The following is a 19,510-nucleotide window of genomic DNA, read 5'->3' as shown; positions in this document are numbered from 1 at the left end:
TTAGCCTTGGAAGACAATAAAAAACGATTCAAAATCTCTCAGTTTTTGGAAGGTGACCAGGCAGAAAATGTGAAATTGGGGGGGGGGGGAGAAATGCTTATAATTGCATAGATATCATCCGTTTTACCAATGGAACAGGTATATCGTAGTACTACTAGTACGGTAGTTATGTAACGCCTCCTGAACTTTAACCTTTGGGACATATTATAATATATATATATATATATATATATATATATATATATATATATATATATATATATATATATATATATATAATCAGAACTTGTAGGAATAGTACCCATTCTAATAACATTTTACGGTCTGTTAGCACGTTTGTCTTTCATATATGCTTTCCCCGCCGCCAAATTTTCATCTTAATTATGTTAGAAATCATTTATAGTTGATAATTAAAGGAAAAAGCGAGCGTCTGGAGCCTTGCAAAAGAGAAAGAAAATATTTCGTTCCACATTTACCGTAAAATTACGTAAATTACGTAAACTAAACATTTTCGAATTAAGGCTCTGACTAAAATATATGAGTTCTTTTTTTTGCCTCGATTTCAAAAACGAAAACGCTGCCTGTAGAACAAGAAATAATCCTTTTCTAGAAATTTTAAGTCTTGTAGAAACCCATGATTTTGAAAGAAAATTTCTTCAAAATGAATCCTGATATTTTGTGCTATAATTCTAAATAATTCTTTCATTCTTCTTCACTAATTTCAAGTAAAAATTAAAGATTATGAGACTATAAAAGATTAATCAGAGATCAGAGAGACTCAAAAGCACAAAAGAGACTCAAGACAAAAGCAATGCTTCGTTTCAGGAACAGGGTAAATTAAGGACTTGCTCATATCGCTATCGACACTCAGGAAATATTTACGCAAAACCAATAAACATTATGCCATCCATTTCAGCTGGATTTATTTTCGCAGCAGGAGTAGTCATTAACAAACCAGATTTTCTCTTAGTTCTTAATCTACTTCTGATGATGATTTAATTACAAGTATTTTGTCTCCGAAATTTTGGAACAAAACCAAGTCACCGTTTTTACATCCACTTGGAGGGAAAAAATCGTCATTCTGACAAATGAAACTAGAAATGAAGAATGTGGTAGATATTGAATTCCAAACCTTTAATGCTATAAAAAAGTTTTCAATGCTATTTACTTGTAAATTCAACTTATAATAATATTTATTGTCAAAATCAACATAAAAATACCCATTTTTAATGCCCATGGTATGCCTATTAACAGAATTGACTAAAACCAAATGTGAATACTTTCTGAAGAACATTGAGAAGTAACATAGAAAAATTAATTAAAAACATGATTATTCCAACCGTCATTAGAAGCTACATTTGTATGTTTTTCTGCCTCATTAGCACATCTAGAGAAAACAAAAGCTACCTCTGTGCCTATCCCCAACTGACAACTTTGCAGACTTTGTTTCTGGAAGCGGCGGAGAATCATGTATGAAGAGGAAAAATTTGTATTTATAAAGTGGCTGGTTAGATCTGTTCTTCTCTATTCTATACCGCTGCTGCGGCATGAAACCCCCTACAACGATTGTCAAGCAGAAAAGACTGTGTTGGCTTGGCCATATCATGAGTAGATCAAACGACACGATCACGAAGCATGTGCTCCTAGTTACTGCCTTTGCCGGATTGGGGAAGGTTACTAGGTGGTCATTTGAAGAATTGATGGGAACTGTCAGAAACGATCTTAACCCTAATGGCGGATTCCATAAAATTGATCAAAGATGGTAGGGTTTCTGGCTCCAGTTTGCCGGAGAACTGCCTCAAGATCATTTCAGATGGGAGTCAATTAGGCTGAGTCTTCTGGGTACCGGGTGAAGCGTTTGAGTCTGGTCACGCAACAAGTACGAGTGCAACTCTCAGTGATAGAGTACGATCATTATTCTTGTGTTCTTGTAAGTCCCGCGTCAAAGACTATGGGCAACGGATAAGAGAGGAAACTTGAAGATTAATTTAATTTAGGAAACTGATACTAATCAATATAGGGAATGGAACTTCAAATTGATTTTTAAAAATTATTTCTTTATATCTTACGTATTTTTGCTTTACATTGTATTGAGACAAAGATGAAAGACTCACTTTTGCGACAATAATATGTGTATTTCAACACTTTTTTTTCGACTAGCCTTTAGGTCTATTATGTTGAGTAATGAAGCTTTAACTGTTTAATAATCAGGAGATGAGTTTAAACACACTAGAACCTCCTACTTTCAGAATATTTTTGGGTCCGATCCAAGAACTTTACAACTCTAAATAAAATCCAAATTTTAAAGATAAAAATGCAATTGAATTCAACCGTACTTTGGATTTTTCTCTTTCACTCTTTACTCTAGTGACTATTCAACCTGAAAAATATCCAGATTATAATTCTCGTGTGTCACATTTCATGCCAAGACCAGGCTAACCTTTCCTCCAAAACAGCCCATAGCCCTAATGTTGCCTGAAAACTGGTATTTCATCTTGCTTAAATGGTGAGATACAGACGAATTTAGATAGAAGTGTTTAAAATCGAAATGAAGAGCAATTGAACCTGGGAATAAAGAAAATTGGCGAATTGAATAAGAAACAAATTATGAGGAAAATATTTGAGAAGTGGTATCACCCCTCAAGTGCAGTAGTTGAAATTAGGCCCAGAGACCTTATTAGCTAAATATATGGTGGAAGGGGATGTTCATGAAGTTTTCATCTTTTGGAAGGAGCTACGTCGTACTGAATCAGACGCTATTCTGTGCCTAAAAATGAGCCATGTTTAAAAATTGAAAAGAAAAGCAATTGAACCTGGGAATAAGGAAAAAATTAAGGGGGAGATATTTGAGAAGGGGTATCACTCCTCAAGTGTAGTAGCGGATATTAGGCCCAGAGGCATTACTAGCTGCATAAATGGTAAAAGGGGATATACATGAAGTTTTCTTCTTTTGGAGGGAGCTACGTCGTACTGAATTAGGCGCTATTCTGCTAAGTGCACAATAAATAAATACCTATGGTTACTGTACAGTTATTTTGCGTATTAAGGTGGAGGCTGATCCCCCCACCCATGAGCGTTTTGGCAACTATATCATTGAATCTCAAGGCCCACGAGCCGACACCTAATTGAACCTGAAAATAAGGAAAACAACGAATCGAATAAAAAATTAAGGGGGAAATATTTGAGGAGGGATATCACTCATCAGGTGCATTATTGGGTATTAGGGCCAAAGACATTACTAGCTAACAATATATGGTAGAGGGGGTGGGATGAAGGACAAAATAAGTTTAGAGTCGAAAAAAATAAAACATAGTATCGTTTCTTTTTGTAGAAAAATTTAAAAACAGAAGAGATAGATCTTAAATTCTGTGTATTATAAAATTAGAATTTAGTAGCATTTAAGAAAGTAGCTCTACAGAATTCTACAGAACTGTTTTCATTTGTCATTCTTCCTCTTTGAATGCACAATCTTACGTATGGAGAGAATATTACGATGGAATTGTCAAGTAAATAATTAGAATAAGTAAGTAGAATAAGTAAATAATCCTTCTTTCAATATACAACTTTGAATGGTTCCAGAACCACATGCCTACACTTCTTCAACCACAAAATGGCGAGGGGTTGTGGTTGTGGGCGTAATTTGTTATGGAGCAGAGGGGGCAACTTCCCCTCCATACCTCAGTTTTCGTCCAGATCCCATTTTGCCCCCCTCCCAGCCGAAATTTAGTTTCTCTGAAAATATAGTCACAACTGAGATAAACCTACATAATTCAAGCATCCATTGAAACAAGTCAGTTTTCTTTAGCACATTTTTACCTTTGTTATTACTATACGGCTCATTTTTCAGTTTTCTATGTTATTGTCACTTAATTTGGGAAAATTGGCTCCAACTTTACACCCCCCCTCCCCAAACAGGATTTTGAGAAAATTACTTCATTTTATTGGGTACGGATTGAGTGATGAACTGAATGTGATTCAAAATGGGACATGCTTTTAAAAAGGAGCGTCTTACATTAACAAAAAGAGTGACATTATCCGAAATCGGTCGTATGGAAGGTGCAAAACTATGATTGAAAAAAAAAGGAATCGAACGCAAGACACTAATTTGAAGTCGAACGCTGCACTATTAGAACCACGCCTCTAAATATACTGGTGTTTGTACCTTAATTGTATAGCTTATTAAGGGGGCTTGGAGGGGGAACACATGGGAGATGTTCTTGCAAACCTCCAGTTAAAGGTTTTGACCACAATTATTACAATGATGATATCGTTTTATACTTCCAAGATTTTCTACTTAAGGAGTGATATCAAAAGTGTTGTTTTAAGTGCTATACCACACTTACGGATGGTAGAATTGATAAACATCACTTAGAATTGAGTTATAGCTTTCAAATGACCCATTATACGTCGTTCTAAAACATTTTGGTAGTCCACTAGTCTCAACTTTTCCACTTCAAACATGGCACCAAAAGTGCCGTTTTTAGTGCCATTTGGAACTTGCTGATTGTGGAATTTATAGGACGGACGTAAATGTGAGCAATATCTTTTATATGAGCTATTAAATCCTGTCTAAGATACTTGTGATGCCAATACGCCTAATAACAATACACCTATGACGATAGGTGTGATATCGATCCGTCCGATACACCGATACAGTGTGCAGCCCTTTCCCCTGGGACTATATCATCACAAAAATAAAAGACCTTTGACTATGTTGAACAAAATAGCTATCTCAAAATTTTGATTGGATGACTTTGGGGAGGGGGTCTTTGATGAGGGAAGGGTATCTTTAGCAAGGGGATGGGGCCTTTGGGGAGGGGGAGGAGACTAGTTGACCTTCAATCTTTTTGGTCACTTAAAAAGGGCACTACCAAATTGAATTTCCGTTTGAATGAGCTAATACACGTCTCTCTATGATGTACTGGTCATCCCCTAGCCTTGCTAAAAAAAGAAAAAGAAAAAAAAGAAAAAAAAAGAAATAAGTGCTAACAAGCAAAAAAGTGATCTTCCTTCTTGGTAATAATGGGTGACTGTAATTTCCCTCTAAAGGTTTTCAACCATACAGATTCCAATCGTACACTTTTAATTTTGATCTGACTCCTTTTCCGAGGGGTTGCAGACTTTTTTCGAGTCTTTTCACAATAAACATTTATTTTTAAGAGGATCCGAAATAATAGGTGCCATTTTTGAATTAGTGTTAAATGGCGATGTTTTTTTTTTTATTATTTGTCCATTCCTTACAGAAAACATTTGGGCATTTTGTTTTTTTTTTGCAGCGGGAGGAAAAAGTGTCTAGGGGAATTTCCCGTGGGGAGAAAATTTTTGGACGAATTTTCTTTCAACGGGGATGCAATTGACTAATAAGATTTTTCCTTGAAAAATGCGGTTGAAGTCCACAAAGATGCTGCAAGGTGAAATTTCCCTTCCTATTGCACAATAATGTTTCTAGCGTTTGTATATTCCTTTTTCTGAAGTGATTTGCTTCGTAATGCAGGGATATAGTAAGATACCAAAGATAATGTTTGGTAAGATACCAAAAAGAGGACGTATCAATTGCCTACTTCTCTGAGCCTCAGTGAGCCTTCAGATGAAAACTAATCAGTTTTTGGGACTTGTTGTCTAATTCTTCTTAGTTAGCATGTATACATTCAGTCTAATCCTTTATTATTGGTTCTGAGGAGGACGCTAGCCACATTTCCCTAAGGAAAAATCTTACCAGAAAATTTGATCCCCGCTGAGAATTTCTCCTGGACATTTGCACCGTAAAAATCTCTCCATATGTAAAATTGTGCATGTAAAGAGGAAGAAAGACAAATGAATAGAATTTTGTAGGCGAATTCAAGGTAATTCTTCCGGAAAGTTTCTCCCCTTGGAAAATTCCTCCAGATAATCCCCCCACAGAAAAATCCCCCGTGCAAAAAGTCCGTATGTTTTCCAATAATAAATAGTTATCTGTAAACATTGGACAAATTACAAAAATTAAAAACGTACTTAAACTTCCACAATGGCATTTTCTACAAGGGGTATACTTCAAAGTTTGCATTTGCCAAAACATCAAAGCTCTCATTGAGCCTTCAGGTAATTTAAATTTTAAAAAGTAAGTTTTTTTTTCAAAGGAAAGTAAGGAGCAAGCTCTCATTGAGCCTTCGGATAAATACAGAATGAGTTCTAGATACGTGATTGACATAATTGGAACAGACCCACTCTCTTTGGGGGAGTTGGGGGGAGGGGATTTCCAGTTCTTTGGCGAGTTCGGTGCGTCTGGACGTGCTAGGACGATGGAATTTGGTAGGCGTGTCAGAGACCCGCACAAATTGACTTGACAACAGTTGTTTCCCTGATTCGACAATCGGGGGAGGGGCTGGAGAGAGGAAAAATAGAAAAAATAGGGGTATTTTTAACTTACGGATGGGTGATCGGATCTTAATAAAAATTTGACATTTATAAGGACCTCGTGTCTCGGACCTCTTACTTTGAATCCCGGCCGTATCCGGTGATATTGGGGGAGTTGGAGAGGGAAACAGGAAATCTTGGAAAACACTTAGAGTGGAGAGATCGGGATGAAACTTGGTGGAAGAATAAGCACAAGTCCTAGATACGTGATTGACATAATCGGATTGAATCCAATCTCTTTGGGGGATTTGGGGGGGGGGACTTTAATTCTGAAAAATTAGAAAAATTTAGGTATTTTTAACTTAAGAACGAGTGACCGAGATCGGGATGAAAATTGATGGGTAGAATAAGCAAATGTCGTAGACACATGATTGACGTAACCGGACTGGATCTGTTCTCTTTGGGGGAGTTAGGGGGTCCAGTCCTTTTTTGAGTTCGGTGCTTCTGGACATGCTAGGACGATGTCAATTGGTAGGCATGTCAGGGACCTACGCAAATCAACTTGATAAAGTTGTTTTCCCCGACTCGACCGTCTGGGGGGCTGAACGGAGAGGAAAAATTAGAAAAAATTAGGTATTTTTAACTTACGTGTGGGTGATCGGTTCTAATGAATTTTTATATTTAGAAGGACCTCGTGTCTCAGAGCTCTTATTTTAAATCCCGATCGGCACTAAGCCTCTGATTTTCCTTTTAAATCAATCTGTTGATTCTTAGAATTCTGCTAGTGCTCTTGGCTCTTCCGACCTCGTCACAAGTGCCATATGAGCTCTTGTTTTCTATGGGTACCAAACTACTAATCCACTGATATGATTGCTATTTGAAACCCTATCAATTTAAAAGGCCTCTGAGTCCCTTTGGCTTAAACCGGAATCTAACACCCACGTGGTTGCAACCATTGGCGATAACACGATTTTTCAGATGACTTTTAGAATTTGCGCGGGAAAAGTTAATAGATTTTCCTGTAAATGAGTAATCAAGTCAAGCTTAAAACGAACAGAAATTACAGTAAACAGAAGAACGGCTAACGCTCCCTATACCTTATGAAGGCATCGTTGCCCTTTTTTTTTATTTTTAAATTAATTTATGCTAATAAGTTGCGACAAACATAAATCTAAATCCAATGCATTATTTCAATCATATTCTTTTGATTTCATGTTGTATAGTTTTGTTTATCAAAATTAACCTTTTTGACATTGTTTTTACAGATATCTCTTAAGTTTACTTACCGTTCATCACAAAATAAGGTTTGAAACCGAGAATGAGAATATATATATATATATATATATATATATATATATATATATATATATATATATACACATATATAATTTATAAGACCACACTGGCTAATCATGACAAAACATAAAATTGCTAAAAGGAGAGAAAACGAGGACACTAACAGCCATTGAAAAAATGGAAAAAAAGTTATGCAAATATTTCGGTCAAGACCTCCGCTTGACCGTCCTCAGTGAAAAATAAAGCTGATAAAATATAAAAACCCAATCTTAAAACAAAACACAAAACTAAAATAATCAATAAAATCAAATTTATATATATATATATATATATATATATATATATATATATATATATATATATATATATATATATATATATAACAAAAAAAAAACAATGAGAAGCTCGTTTTTGAAAATCGAACCAAATTGGGGGAAATGGGTAAAATTATGAACCACGCTTAGTTTGGTATGTCAAAGTAGAGTCTCGTTAAAAAGAAAATATATAGACCATATAAATATTCGTCATGCGGAAATTATGTGACCACTCTGTTCACGAGGACCTTAGATCTCTTCTTTTGGAATTTCGTGTCTTAAACTACTAGAATAAATCATTTAAACAGAGGGAATCACACAGTTGGCCTAATCCATTATAATAATTCTTGACTGCCTTTTCATTCATCTTGATGGGATGACAAACCTTAGTTGATACAAAACAGATTTAAAGAATTGGCTTTGTTATTCAAATTTACCCTTGTATCACTAGACTGCTTCAAATCTCCAGATATCCTGGGTGGCATCCTTAACATTATTGATCACTCTATAAATAATGACGGAATTCAGCCTGTGGCAAAATTCTATTGTTAAAAAGTGGTATGACCAGCAATGATAATATTTCATGGGCTATACACTTTACGGTGAATCATGAATAAGGATATTTCTATCGCAACATACATTGTATGCCTTCTATTCAAAAAAAAGTCAAAAATTAAAGTCAAAAATTCATAACATAATTTTCATAGTTTGGATTATCAGTCTTTAGGATTGACTTGAAACGTCAACATCATTTTTCAGTTCCTCTCTGTCACTTATTTACAATTTTGTCGATGTAGACACGGGATGTCAGCAGAGCCGTTCATAGGGCTGGCGTTGGCAGGGGCAAAATCAATTACCGCACCCCCCCCCCCTGCACACTCAGATCAAAGAGAAAAATTGGATATAAGTAGGTAATTCCGCGGCACCCAAGGCCACAAATCTCGGGTCAACTGTCCCGTTTGCCCCCCTTCCTAGGAACGGCTCTGGGTGTAAAATTAGAGGAATTCAGGACTTAAAAGATATGACTCATCCGCGTTACTAATTGAGTTAACTGAACAAGCTTAAGTTAAATGAATATTAAAGCGGTTTCGTATAGTCATCTAACTTAGGCTTTAGCTACGCAGTAGGGAAAAGGGTCTATGTTCGCTCAGTTAAAAGTAATCGACTGATAAGTAATATGTAAATTCTCAAAGACTTATGCAACAATGGATTAAAAAAGGGAGAGACATCGTGTGAGTGCTACCCATGCAAAATACGACTTTTCTTATTGTTTAAGATGGAAACTGTGTACCTCCAGTAAAAGCTTTTGAAATCGGAGACTCCAAAACTGTAATTTCTATTTCAATTTGGCTTTAATATTGGCAGATTTCAGGCTCTTTTCAAAACTCTAAAAAAGATCGTAGTTATGAATTATAGTTCAGATGAACCTAAAGGAAAATTAATATTTTCAAAATAGTGTTGCATGGAAATATTTATTCCTAGAGAATGTTTTAGTTTCGGCTACTGAGGGCCGTCGTTCACTCTTTCCTAGGTTATAGCTACTGCTGCAACCTAGTAAAAACTAAACAACCAAGCTGCGACCTAAAGAACAACGTCAAAAATTAGTTTTCTTCTGGCCTCATCACATAGATAACTTCAAAGACCACACTGCCTTTCCATGACGAAAGTAAAACAGTTCAAAATAGGGATGATACCTTTTTATTGACAGTGAATAGATATAAAATTTTTACTGCATGTTTTACTGCTGATGATGAACACTGTACATGGGCTCGAAATATCCAGTTAAAATTTTTACATCTATTCACTGTCAATAAAAAGGTATCATACCTATTTTGAACTTTTTACTTTGGCCTCATCACATAGAGCGATTTGTCAGAGAAGCTTGAGCGTGACTCACCAATTGCAAATAAAAAAATTATAGCGTTATTTTAAAGGGTCAAAACCAACTGGAAAGCGGCCCTATTTAACATCCCATGCATCCCTGTCTGTCCCTGTAATCTGCGACTTCACAAGACGTCAGATAAAAATACCAAAATTCCATAACAGCCGTTTCAATCAAGACGGTAAAAAGACTCCAAAAATGTCCTTCCAAGGGTGATATGATTCTTCAGAAATTCGCAAGGAAAAGAATCCACAGGTCCCAAATTAGGCAAAATCTTATAAATAAATAATTTAAATCAACAAGCTCAACTGGTGTACGATAACAAACCAAAGATAAAAGTAAAGAATATAACTGGTCTATGGCCAGTAAGAAAAAAAAGAAAGAGCAATCGAAAGAATATTTCGTCGGCCTACAATAAAGGATCCCCAGCTTTGAGAAAGAGAGACAATTTATAGCCATAACAGCTTAAAAAAGTAAGGAATCTAAAGTCAAAAGAGAATAAAGAGAAAAATCCAACAAGTTTTCACTTAGCTAGTCCATAAAAAGACCACTGAAGTAAAATATACAATTAAGTGGGATACTTCTACGACAACACAGAAACAACTCGACAAGCTTATAACAATAATTACTAGTGTATTTTACTTTCTTCTGCTATATTTTAATCTTTACTCCCTTCTGCCAGCGGGTCTCCACTCAGGATCAACATGACTCAAAGTTACTGATGAACTGGATTATGGAGAAGTTTTGAAAAATAGTAGAGAAGGAAAAGTTGGGTAGATGATGCGGTGCATGTGATGCTTGGAAAGATTGTCTTGTTACAGATAAGTGTTTAAGATCCTTTAGCGAAAAACATGATGGTGGTGATGATGATTGCAGTTGCGGGTATGAAGTCAGGTCAGAAGGCGATGAAACTAGATAGCTTTGGGGAGAAGGCAATGAATATGGGATGGGGTTAGGTACTACTATTACAGCTACTTCTCCCGTAACTTTTACAATAGCACTGCAATTAGTGCATAATAAACCAACGCCAATTCAAAAACGAACATAAATTGAAAAATCAAAGGTTTTCAGCGAACTTTAAGAAGAGCAATAAACCTTAAAACGAGTAGAAAATAAACTAATCGAACCATTCAAATTTAAAAGGAGCAGATATAGCTCTGAATGAAGAAACGAAACCCAAAACTAGTTTAAAATCATCAAAACCCTTTAAAAATATCAATTAAAATCATAATAAAGCAAACCGACTTTTTTTTATAATTACATCTAAAAAAAATACTTCTTATGCTTCCAGGAAAAAATCAAGCAATTTTTTATATTACCCTATTTGCGACAAGCAATTCAGTTTTGCTTCGGGAAAAACCACTCATTTGCATCGATGTTTCGTTTCTTCAGTTTAATTTCATTGGATTTTATGGAAAAATAATAACTAAATACAACTTTCAAGAGTAGGATTAACAACTGGCAATGTTAGAGGCATTATATTTTGTTTTCATGGCTTTCGAGCGCTAATGACATTCTTAACTGTGGGGCGGTAGAGGGAGACGGTGTCTCCATTGTTATTTGTGGTGTTCGTTTCATTTTGGTTTCTTTATTCGTAGTAATTCCTGTTCGCCTGAAGTTTGACTTTTCTTAACTTCTCTTGATTTAAGTCGCTCTTAATTTTTCCTTGTAAAACATTTTTATTGTTTTATTTAAAATGTTTTAAATAAACACTTCAAGTTTGACTTTTCTTAACTTCTCTAGATTCTTAGTCGCTCTTAATTTTTCTTTAAAAAACAATGTCATTGTTTTATTTATATTCTTAAGTGGCAGATTTTTCTAAACTTCCTAAGTTTGACTTTTCTTAACTTCTCTCGATTTTAAGAAGCTCTTAATTTTTCTTTGAAAAACATTGTTATTGTTATATTTATATTCTTAAATGGCCGACTGTCTTCTAAATGAAGCCTGACCCTCCCAAGCCTTTTATCAACTTGTTGAATATAGTGGAATTAGTAATAGAGTAAGAAGTGCTAGAAAAAAAGATGTTCTCTCATTTAGCCAAACTTTAAAATTATAAAAAATATGAGTTATTTTAACAGCCTTAAATAAAAATAAGCAGTATCCCGTTAAGATTTTCAGGTACAACTTTGGTAATAATTTCTTCTCTGTCATTGAAATATTCAATCAATCAATAAATTTATATTCTTGATCCTCAGTAGGCGCGCACGTTTCAAAATGATGAATTGTCCTTAATTCACTGGAAGAGAATAGACTCTTCTAAGTAACCAAAGTAAAATTAAATATTTCTTTTCTAAATCAAACTGATTAACCCTAATTCGGAGATAAGAGATCAATTAATCACAGGTGTTCACACAGAAAACACTCTGCCTGAAGTAAAGTTTTTCATTTCCTTTCACTTTTATTGGAAATTACATAAAAAACTAGTTTTTAACTGAAAGTAAGGAGCGACATTAAAACTTAAAACGAACAGAAATTATTCCGTATATGAAAGGGGCTGTTCCCTTTTCAACGCCCCGCTGTTTACGCTAAAGTTTGACTCTTTCTTACAATTCTACTTTATTAAACAGTAAAAAACTTTAGCGTAAAGAGCAGTGCGTTGAGGAGGAAAAGCCCTTTTCATATACGGAGTAATATCTGTTCGTTTTAACTTTTAATATCGCTTCTTAGTTTATGTTATAAAAACTTGTCTTTTTTTAAATTTCTGAGCGTTTTTGAATTAATAAATGTTTTGATTTTGGCTCTCCGAACATAAATAACTAAAACAAAATTCGCATATTAATTTTTTTTGGCTAAACAGCTTTCTCATAGTTTTAACCGGAGGATTTTGCGAAAAAAGGAGTGGGGGAGGAGGCCTAATTGCCCTCCAGTTTTTTATTACTTAAAAAGGCAACTAGAACTTTTAATTTTTTACGAACGTTTTCTTCGTAATTCTTTTGGTCACTTCTCCTCCAATTCTTTTGGTCACTTAAAAAGGGCACTATAACTTTTAATTCCCGTTAGAATGAGCCCTCTTGCAACATTCTAGGGCCACTGGGTCAATACGATTACCCCTGGGAAAAAGGAAAAAAAAAACAAATAAACACGCACCCGTGATCGGTCTTCTAGCAAAAAATACGAATATCCATAGGAGCTTGAAACTTCTACACTGGGGTTCTCTGATGCGCTGAATGCAATGGTGTGATTTTTGTTAAGATTCTATGACTTTTAGAGGGTGTTTTCCCCTATTATCTGAAAGAAGGCAATTTTTCTCAGGCTTGTAAGTTTTGATGAGTGAGACTAAACTTGATGAAACTTATATATTTAAAATTAGCATTAAAATACAATTCTTTTGATGTAACTATTGGCATCGAAATTCCATTTTTTAGAGTTTCAGTTACTATAAAGCCGGGTCGCTCCTTTCTACAGTTCGTTACCACGAACTGTTTGATTACCGGTCATTTTCATATTCAGACCAGTGATCCTTTAGTTTCCTTTGACTTGGCATTTTCACAGTAAATATTGTACTGAGACGGGGAGGGGAATAAAAAATCGTAGGATATCTGAGAACAATTCTAAAAAGAAACCAATCAAGTGTTCAAGATAAGACTACTTCCTATAAGAATCGCATCCGTTGTAAAAGACATATAGCCTACTCACTGCATATCTATCTATAAAGACAAATACATTGGTGGTCGAGGAGTATGCCAGAGTATGGACACAAAATAAGAGAGAATACTCGAATGCCTTTTATAAAGGCTAAAATTAAAACGATTAGTGCCACTAGTGATGTAGCGTTTCTCAGCACAGCTACACAAATTTACAACAAGCTTTAAACTGAGCATCAAGGGCGTATCCCGACGGGAGGGGTATCACATTTGAACCACCCCACCTTAATCGATTTTTTCCCGACTCGTAAAAAACCAACAAAACACATATAAACGAATTTTTGTTGAGTTTTAATATACCCCCCCCATCCAAAATAAAAATCCTAGACATTAACTTGCTGAGCATAATCGAAAAATATTAAAATTTGTGTTTTAATTAAAAGTCCTAGTTCCATTGGATGAAATCAGAAATTTTCTGAAAATAAGCAGAGGATTTTGTTTTGAAACAATATTTTATATACTAAAAAATTGTACTGCCACTATAAGTGGCCTATAGCTGTTTTTAGCAGGACTACAAAAATTCAAAACGAGTTTATACCGAGCACAGTCTAAGTTTGTTAGAAATTGAATTTTATCCGAGTGTCCATGTTTCATTAGATATAATGTTAAATTTTTGGAAAGTAGATTAAATCAGGTCGTTTTGAAACGGCATCTATTGATAATAGAATAGTTGGGGTTAAGCTAGCACTCAGAACAGTCAAAAGGAAGTATAAACAAAATCGTCGAATATGTTCTTCCGGCAAAAGTAGTTTTTTTTTACCATTTGTCCTAATATAAACCAAAGGTTCAACAAGAGAAAGGAAGTAAATACAACCAATATGTTTATTTAATATTTCACGGTTACTTTTGTTATTTTGCCTTGGTAATGTTGTATGTAGTTATTTTTTTCCTTTTTGTTGGCTATTCTTTTTCTCGGATACTCACTGGAGGTTCCTCTTACGTCAGTTTTGCATGTTTGAAAATATTGTCAAAGAAATAACATAAAAATGCATGTCGCTAAATCTTACATTCAAAACATGAGAAAAGATGAGGTAAATGAAATTATCCTTCTAAACAAAGAGAGAGAAAAAAACAAGAAAAGAAATTCAATCCGAAAAACGAGAAAAAAAGGAAACATGAGTTAAATGAAATTATCCTTCTAAACGACGAGGGAAAAAACTCCAAGAAAAGAAATTTAATCCAAAAAATGAGGAAAGACGGAAATATGAGCTAAACGAAATTATCCTTCTAAAAACGAAGAGGGAAAAACACCAAGAAAAGAAATTTACATCCAAAAAATGAGAAAAGATGAGCTAAATGAAATTATTTTTCTAAGCGAAGAGAGAAAAAAGACACCAAGAAAAGGAATTTACATCCAAAAAATTAGAAAAGATGGAAATATGAGCTAAATGAAATTATGCTTCTAAACAAAGAGGAAAAAAACATCAAGAAGAGAAATTTGGGGCAGGGGATCAATCATTTAAACAATATATAGGAAGAATTTAAGACGAATACGCTTCGACACTCTTCTTAAACTATGGTTAAAGGGTTGTCCAAGAGCTCAACTTCAAACAGTGAAAATATAACTACATCCCTAAGAGCAGCATCTTAAATTATACGAGATATCCTAAAGATTATTGGTTGTGAAACCCTATACCCATTTTAAAAAACGATACGGTACATTTTGTAGTAGAAAATGCACTGATTTGATAGCAATGCCTAGTCATCCAATCTTAAAAAAAACGATTCTTCTCCATCCTAATCACAAAGGAACGTGACAGTCTCACTATCTTACAAATTTCTATACCCCAAAAAAGTCTATCTACAAGATTACAAAAGATCATTAACGCTTTTGCCTGTCCAATCCTGTCGGATGAACATGAGTTATGACAATCCTGCTCATAAGATGGCAAATTATTTAAATTATCATGCATAAGAAATCAAGAGGAAGACATAACAAGCGCAAATAGTGGGTATTGTTAAGACATTACCTTTTTCTCGGCATTATTGACTATTCTTTTGGTAGGGGATCCTGACCAATCAATGGGCAAAAGACTTCCATAATTTCCAGTTAGGGTCCACCACATTCTATAAAAAAAGACATAGTTTCTGTATAATTTCACTAACTTCATCCTAAAAACTACCATTTAGTAAATCAGAAATTAGAGTAGACCTTGTTTTACAGATTATGAAGCTAATTATCTTTTGTAAGAAAAAGAAAATGAAAATACCATAAACAGAGATCTAAAAGGTCTAATCAAGAAGACAGGCAAAGCCTGAATATAGCTTATACTAACTCCAATCAAGTTTAATTGCTGAACAGAAAAACTAATAAGAGTCAATAGAGGCTTTCATTAAAAGAAGATACATTATCAGGAATTCCGAAATCATCTACGCCCGTCATTATGCCTTTTTCCGGTCCTAAAATACAGAAAGACGTTTCTTTTGACCAAAAAACTAAAAAATTTTAATTTTTTTATGTAGTTTATTATAGAGAGATGGGACTAAATTCCTTGTCCTATTTTGGAGGCACATTTCCCCATATTTCCCCATTACGATTTTAATAGTGGATAAGAAGAAATTGACATTATTTGAGATTAGCCGATTTTCAGTGAGAAATTTACGCCCATGTCATCTACTTGGGAGAAATGACCATGCTAAGCTTTTACTACTCTACCATCCGCAGAAAAATGTTTTCCGAACTTGAAACGAAGAATTCTAAATTTCTTCCACTCACCAGCCGCCACTATTTTGAAATAATAAAACTATCGTCTAAGAACCATCTGCAAACAATCTACATCAGCCTCAATGCATAACTAGGACTGACCTTGATGCTTTTAAATGGCAAAGATGGAATGCTTTGATCCTAAGGGTGTAACCTAACACCCTCTTCTGAATGACCCGAAAGAAACATGAGAACAGAAAAGAATTTTATGGGCAATTCTAGAAGCTTCCATAGCTTTTTACACATCCGCTTGCTTTCAATGCTAAACTCTTAGGGCAAATATTGGTCAATGTTGCAAATAAATAAAAAAAAACTAGTTTTTTTTAACTGAAAGTAAGGAGCGACATTAAAACTTAAAACGAACAAAAATTACTCTGTATATGAAATGGGTTTTCCCCTCCTCAACGCCTCGCTCTTTACGCTAAAGTTTTTAATTGTTTTAAAAATTAGAATTGTGGCAGAGTCAAACTTTAGCGTAAAGAGCGAGGGATTGCGGAGGGGAAAAACCATTCCATATACGGAGTAATTTCTGTTCGTTTTAAGTTTTGATGTCGCTCCTTACTTTCAGTTAAAAAAAACTAGTTTTTTATTTAATTTCTGTACGTTATTGAATTAATGCATGTTTGATTTTGGCTCTCCGCACCTAATTATTAAAATGAAATTTGCATACTAATTCTTTTTTTGGCTAAATGGCTTTCTCTTAATTTTTATCAGGCGATTTTGAGAAATAAGGGGTGGGGAAGGAGGCGTAGTTGCCCTCCAATTTTTTTGGTCACTTAAAAAGGGCACTAGAACTTTTCATTTACATTAGAATGAGCCCTCTTGTAACATTCTAGGACCACTTGGTCGATACGATGACCATTGGGAAAAAGAAAAAAACAAAACAAAAAAACGAACAAACAAATAAACACGCACCCGTGATCTGTCTTGTTACAAGAAATACGAAATTCCACATTTATGTAGATAGGAGCTTGAAATTTCTGCTATAGGGTTCTCTGATACGCTGAATGCGATGGTGTGATTTTCGTCAAGATTCTATGACTTTTAGGGGGTGTTTCCCCCTATTTTCCAAAATAAGGTACATTTTCTCAGGCTCGTAGCTTTTGATGACGTAGACTAAATTTGATGAAACTTATATATTTAAAATTATCATGAAAATCCGATTCTTTTGATATATCTTTTAGCAACAAAATTCCAATTTTTAGAGTTTCGTTTACTATCGAGCCGGGTCGCTCCTTACTAAAGTTCGTTACCACGAACTGTTTGATGACCATACTTAAAATTACAATAGTCTGCATCAGCTAAGATTTTTTTTTTTTTTTTTTTTTTTTTTTTTTTTTTTGCAGTTGCAGTTGCAGGTTGAAGCCAGTGGTGTGTGTAAGGAATGGAGGTATATATATGAAGATGAATCGAGACAAATATAAAATATCACTAATAGGGTTTCTCCCAAGGAGTAATCGACTTTTAGTAATCACGTACACCAGGTAACTTGCGTGTCAAGAGAGGCGAAAGTGTGCCAAGCACAGCAGAACTCTGCCAAGCGTTGTAAGGAGTTTGTCTAGGGTGGCTGAACAGGCCACACGTGGCAAAATTGCGCGGCACATGTGGCGCTCAGAGATGTACATCAGGAGATAGAAAATGGGTGACCCCTCAGTTTCTTTTGTCTTTACCAGCTGATTAAGCAGGAATAGCAGCAAAATAGTGTAAATCTGACCAAAAACCAACATGTTTTGAGTGTAGAACACTGGATGAACAGTGCACGAAGAAAAAAACAGAAGAATTTTGCACGAAGAAAAAAACAAGTCAGTGATAGAAATTAAGCCAAAACTTGTACTAGTAGCAGTTATCTTTGCCCCACTAAGCATTGCTTCTTGTTGGCATTATTTCAGACTGAAAGAGCGGGCGAGTTGTTGTTATTATTCCACTAGATAACCAATAACAAGACACCTCAGGAACGATTTATAACTGACAGTAAATCACCCACTTTAACAACCTTGCGAAGCAAACACCCACTTTCTTCGATACCATCTATATATGAAACAGACAGAATTGTTTTTCGGTCTAAAATCTTATTTCCTTTAATATACCACCCTGCTTTACTCTCCCTTGTTAGGGCGGTGGAGTTACAACTTAATCTCGATTTGAATGAGCTTCGCTGGTAACAGTAAAACTGAGAAATTAAGACGTTTCCTTTATTGAGTTAACTAATCCCAAGCCCTTGAAATCTGCTTTGTGGACTAAAAATAAAATGAATATTTGCACAAAATCATTTCTTAATGGTCTTCCCTACAAAACAAACATTTCCTCTGAGAAAGACGCATGGCGTTAATTATTCTCACTGCATTTGTGAAACACATTTATGATTGCAAAGAATGCTTCAAGGAGATCGTTTATCTAGGAAAACACTCTTCTTTTATGACTGCCTAGTTTAAGGGTACATAAATTTCAAGATGTAGCCACCTTTAAACGCGCGCCCGCCCTAGGTTTCAAATGCAGGCAACCAGATGCCCGCGACTGCTTACTTTGGATACAGTGAAGTATTTCAGCATCTGTTTTGGACCCCCAAAAGCAATGAAGGCTTTACCAATTAACATGGTCATTTTCCTGAATAAGCATATGTAAAATATTTGGGGAATTCAACTGGATCAGGAATTCAACAGACCATTTACATACCTAGGGGTCGTTTTCCCAGCTTTCTGTTAGAAAGCTTCAATCTTAACATATCCGTTTGTGTCCTATTGCTTCAGTGTAAGCATCTGAAACGCATTTGAAAGATTTTTTATATTTTAATTAATCAAACCTATGTAGATAATTCTGCCATAGTATGAGATGCGAATTTGACCAAATCCATGAAAACAATTAGAAAAAATAGGGAAACAACCATGGAATGCTTGGTGACAGCCCCCCCCTCCTTTACAAAATAATTTCCGCTTTTTTTAGAATCAAACGTCGCTCTTCCATTTCATTTTGAAAATTTGTATTTATTGAATCCTTTTGTGCTGAATCTTTTGTAAAGCAATGCTTCGAAAATAATTGTAGAAACAGTAAAAAATAAAAAGAATACAGAAGCAGAAGTGAAAATACTTGAAGACAGCGAAATCGGCTTACGCTGAATGAGAAAGAGAACAAACTGAGGTGCATTAAGAATGGTATTAGACCTTGAATTAGCCCCTGAAAAAATATTGAGAGCTAGATAGAAAGAGGGTTTTTAGTCAACAGACTTCTTTTTAAAAAGCTCAGTCATTCTAGATGAGTGGATTTAGCTTATTCAGCAAATAATATATTCACTCTAATCAAGCTGAGCCCTTTCCCACCTTCTAATCCAGCCGTTTCCCTC

The 19,510-nt window shown here is 35.0% G+C and overlaps 1 protein-coding gene across 3 annotated transcripts in view; it reads right to left on the bottom strand.

Annotated features, from left to right (window-relative positions):
• Nucleotides 1–19,510, bottom strand: part of LOC136030026 (fasciculation and elongation protein zeta-2-like) — an 87,872-nt gene that overhangs the window by 57,169 nt on the left and 11,193 nt on the right. For all 3 annotated transcript variants that reach the window (XM_065708637.1, XM_065708639.1, XM_065708638.1), the window contains exon 2: nt 15,440–15,536. In XM_065708637.1, coding sequence (XP_065564709.1) covers nt 15,440–15,536 — 97 coding nt within the window. The remainder of the gene's footprint in view (nt 1–15,439; nt 15,537–19,510) is intronic.

This window comes from Artemia franciscana, chromosome 8, assembly GCF_032884065.1.
Source record: "Artemia franciscana chromosome 8, ASM3288406v1, whole genome shotgun sequence".
Lineage (NCBI taxonomy): Eukaryota > Metazoa > Arthropoda > Branchiopoda > Anostraca > Artemiidae > Artemia > Artemia franciscana.
Note: the sequence above shows the minus strand (reverse complement) of the source record. Positions and strands in the feature narration are given on the sequence as shown.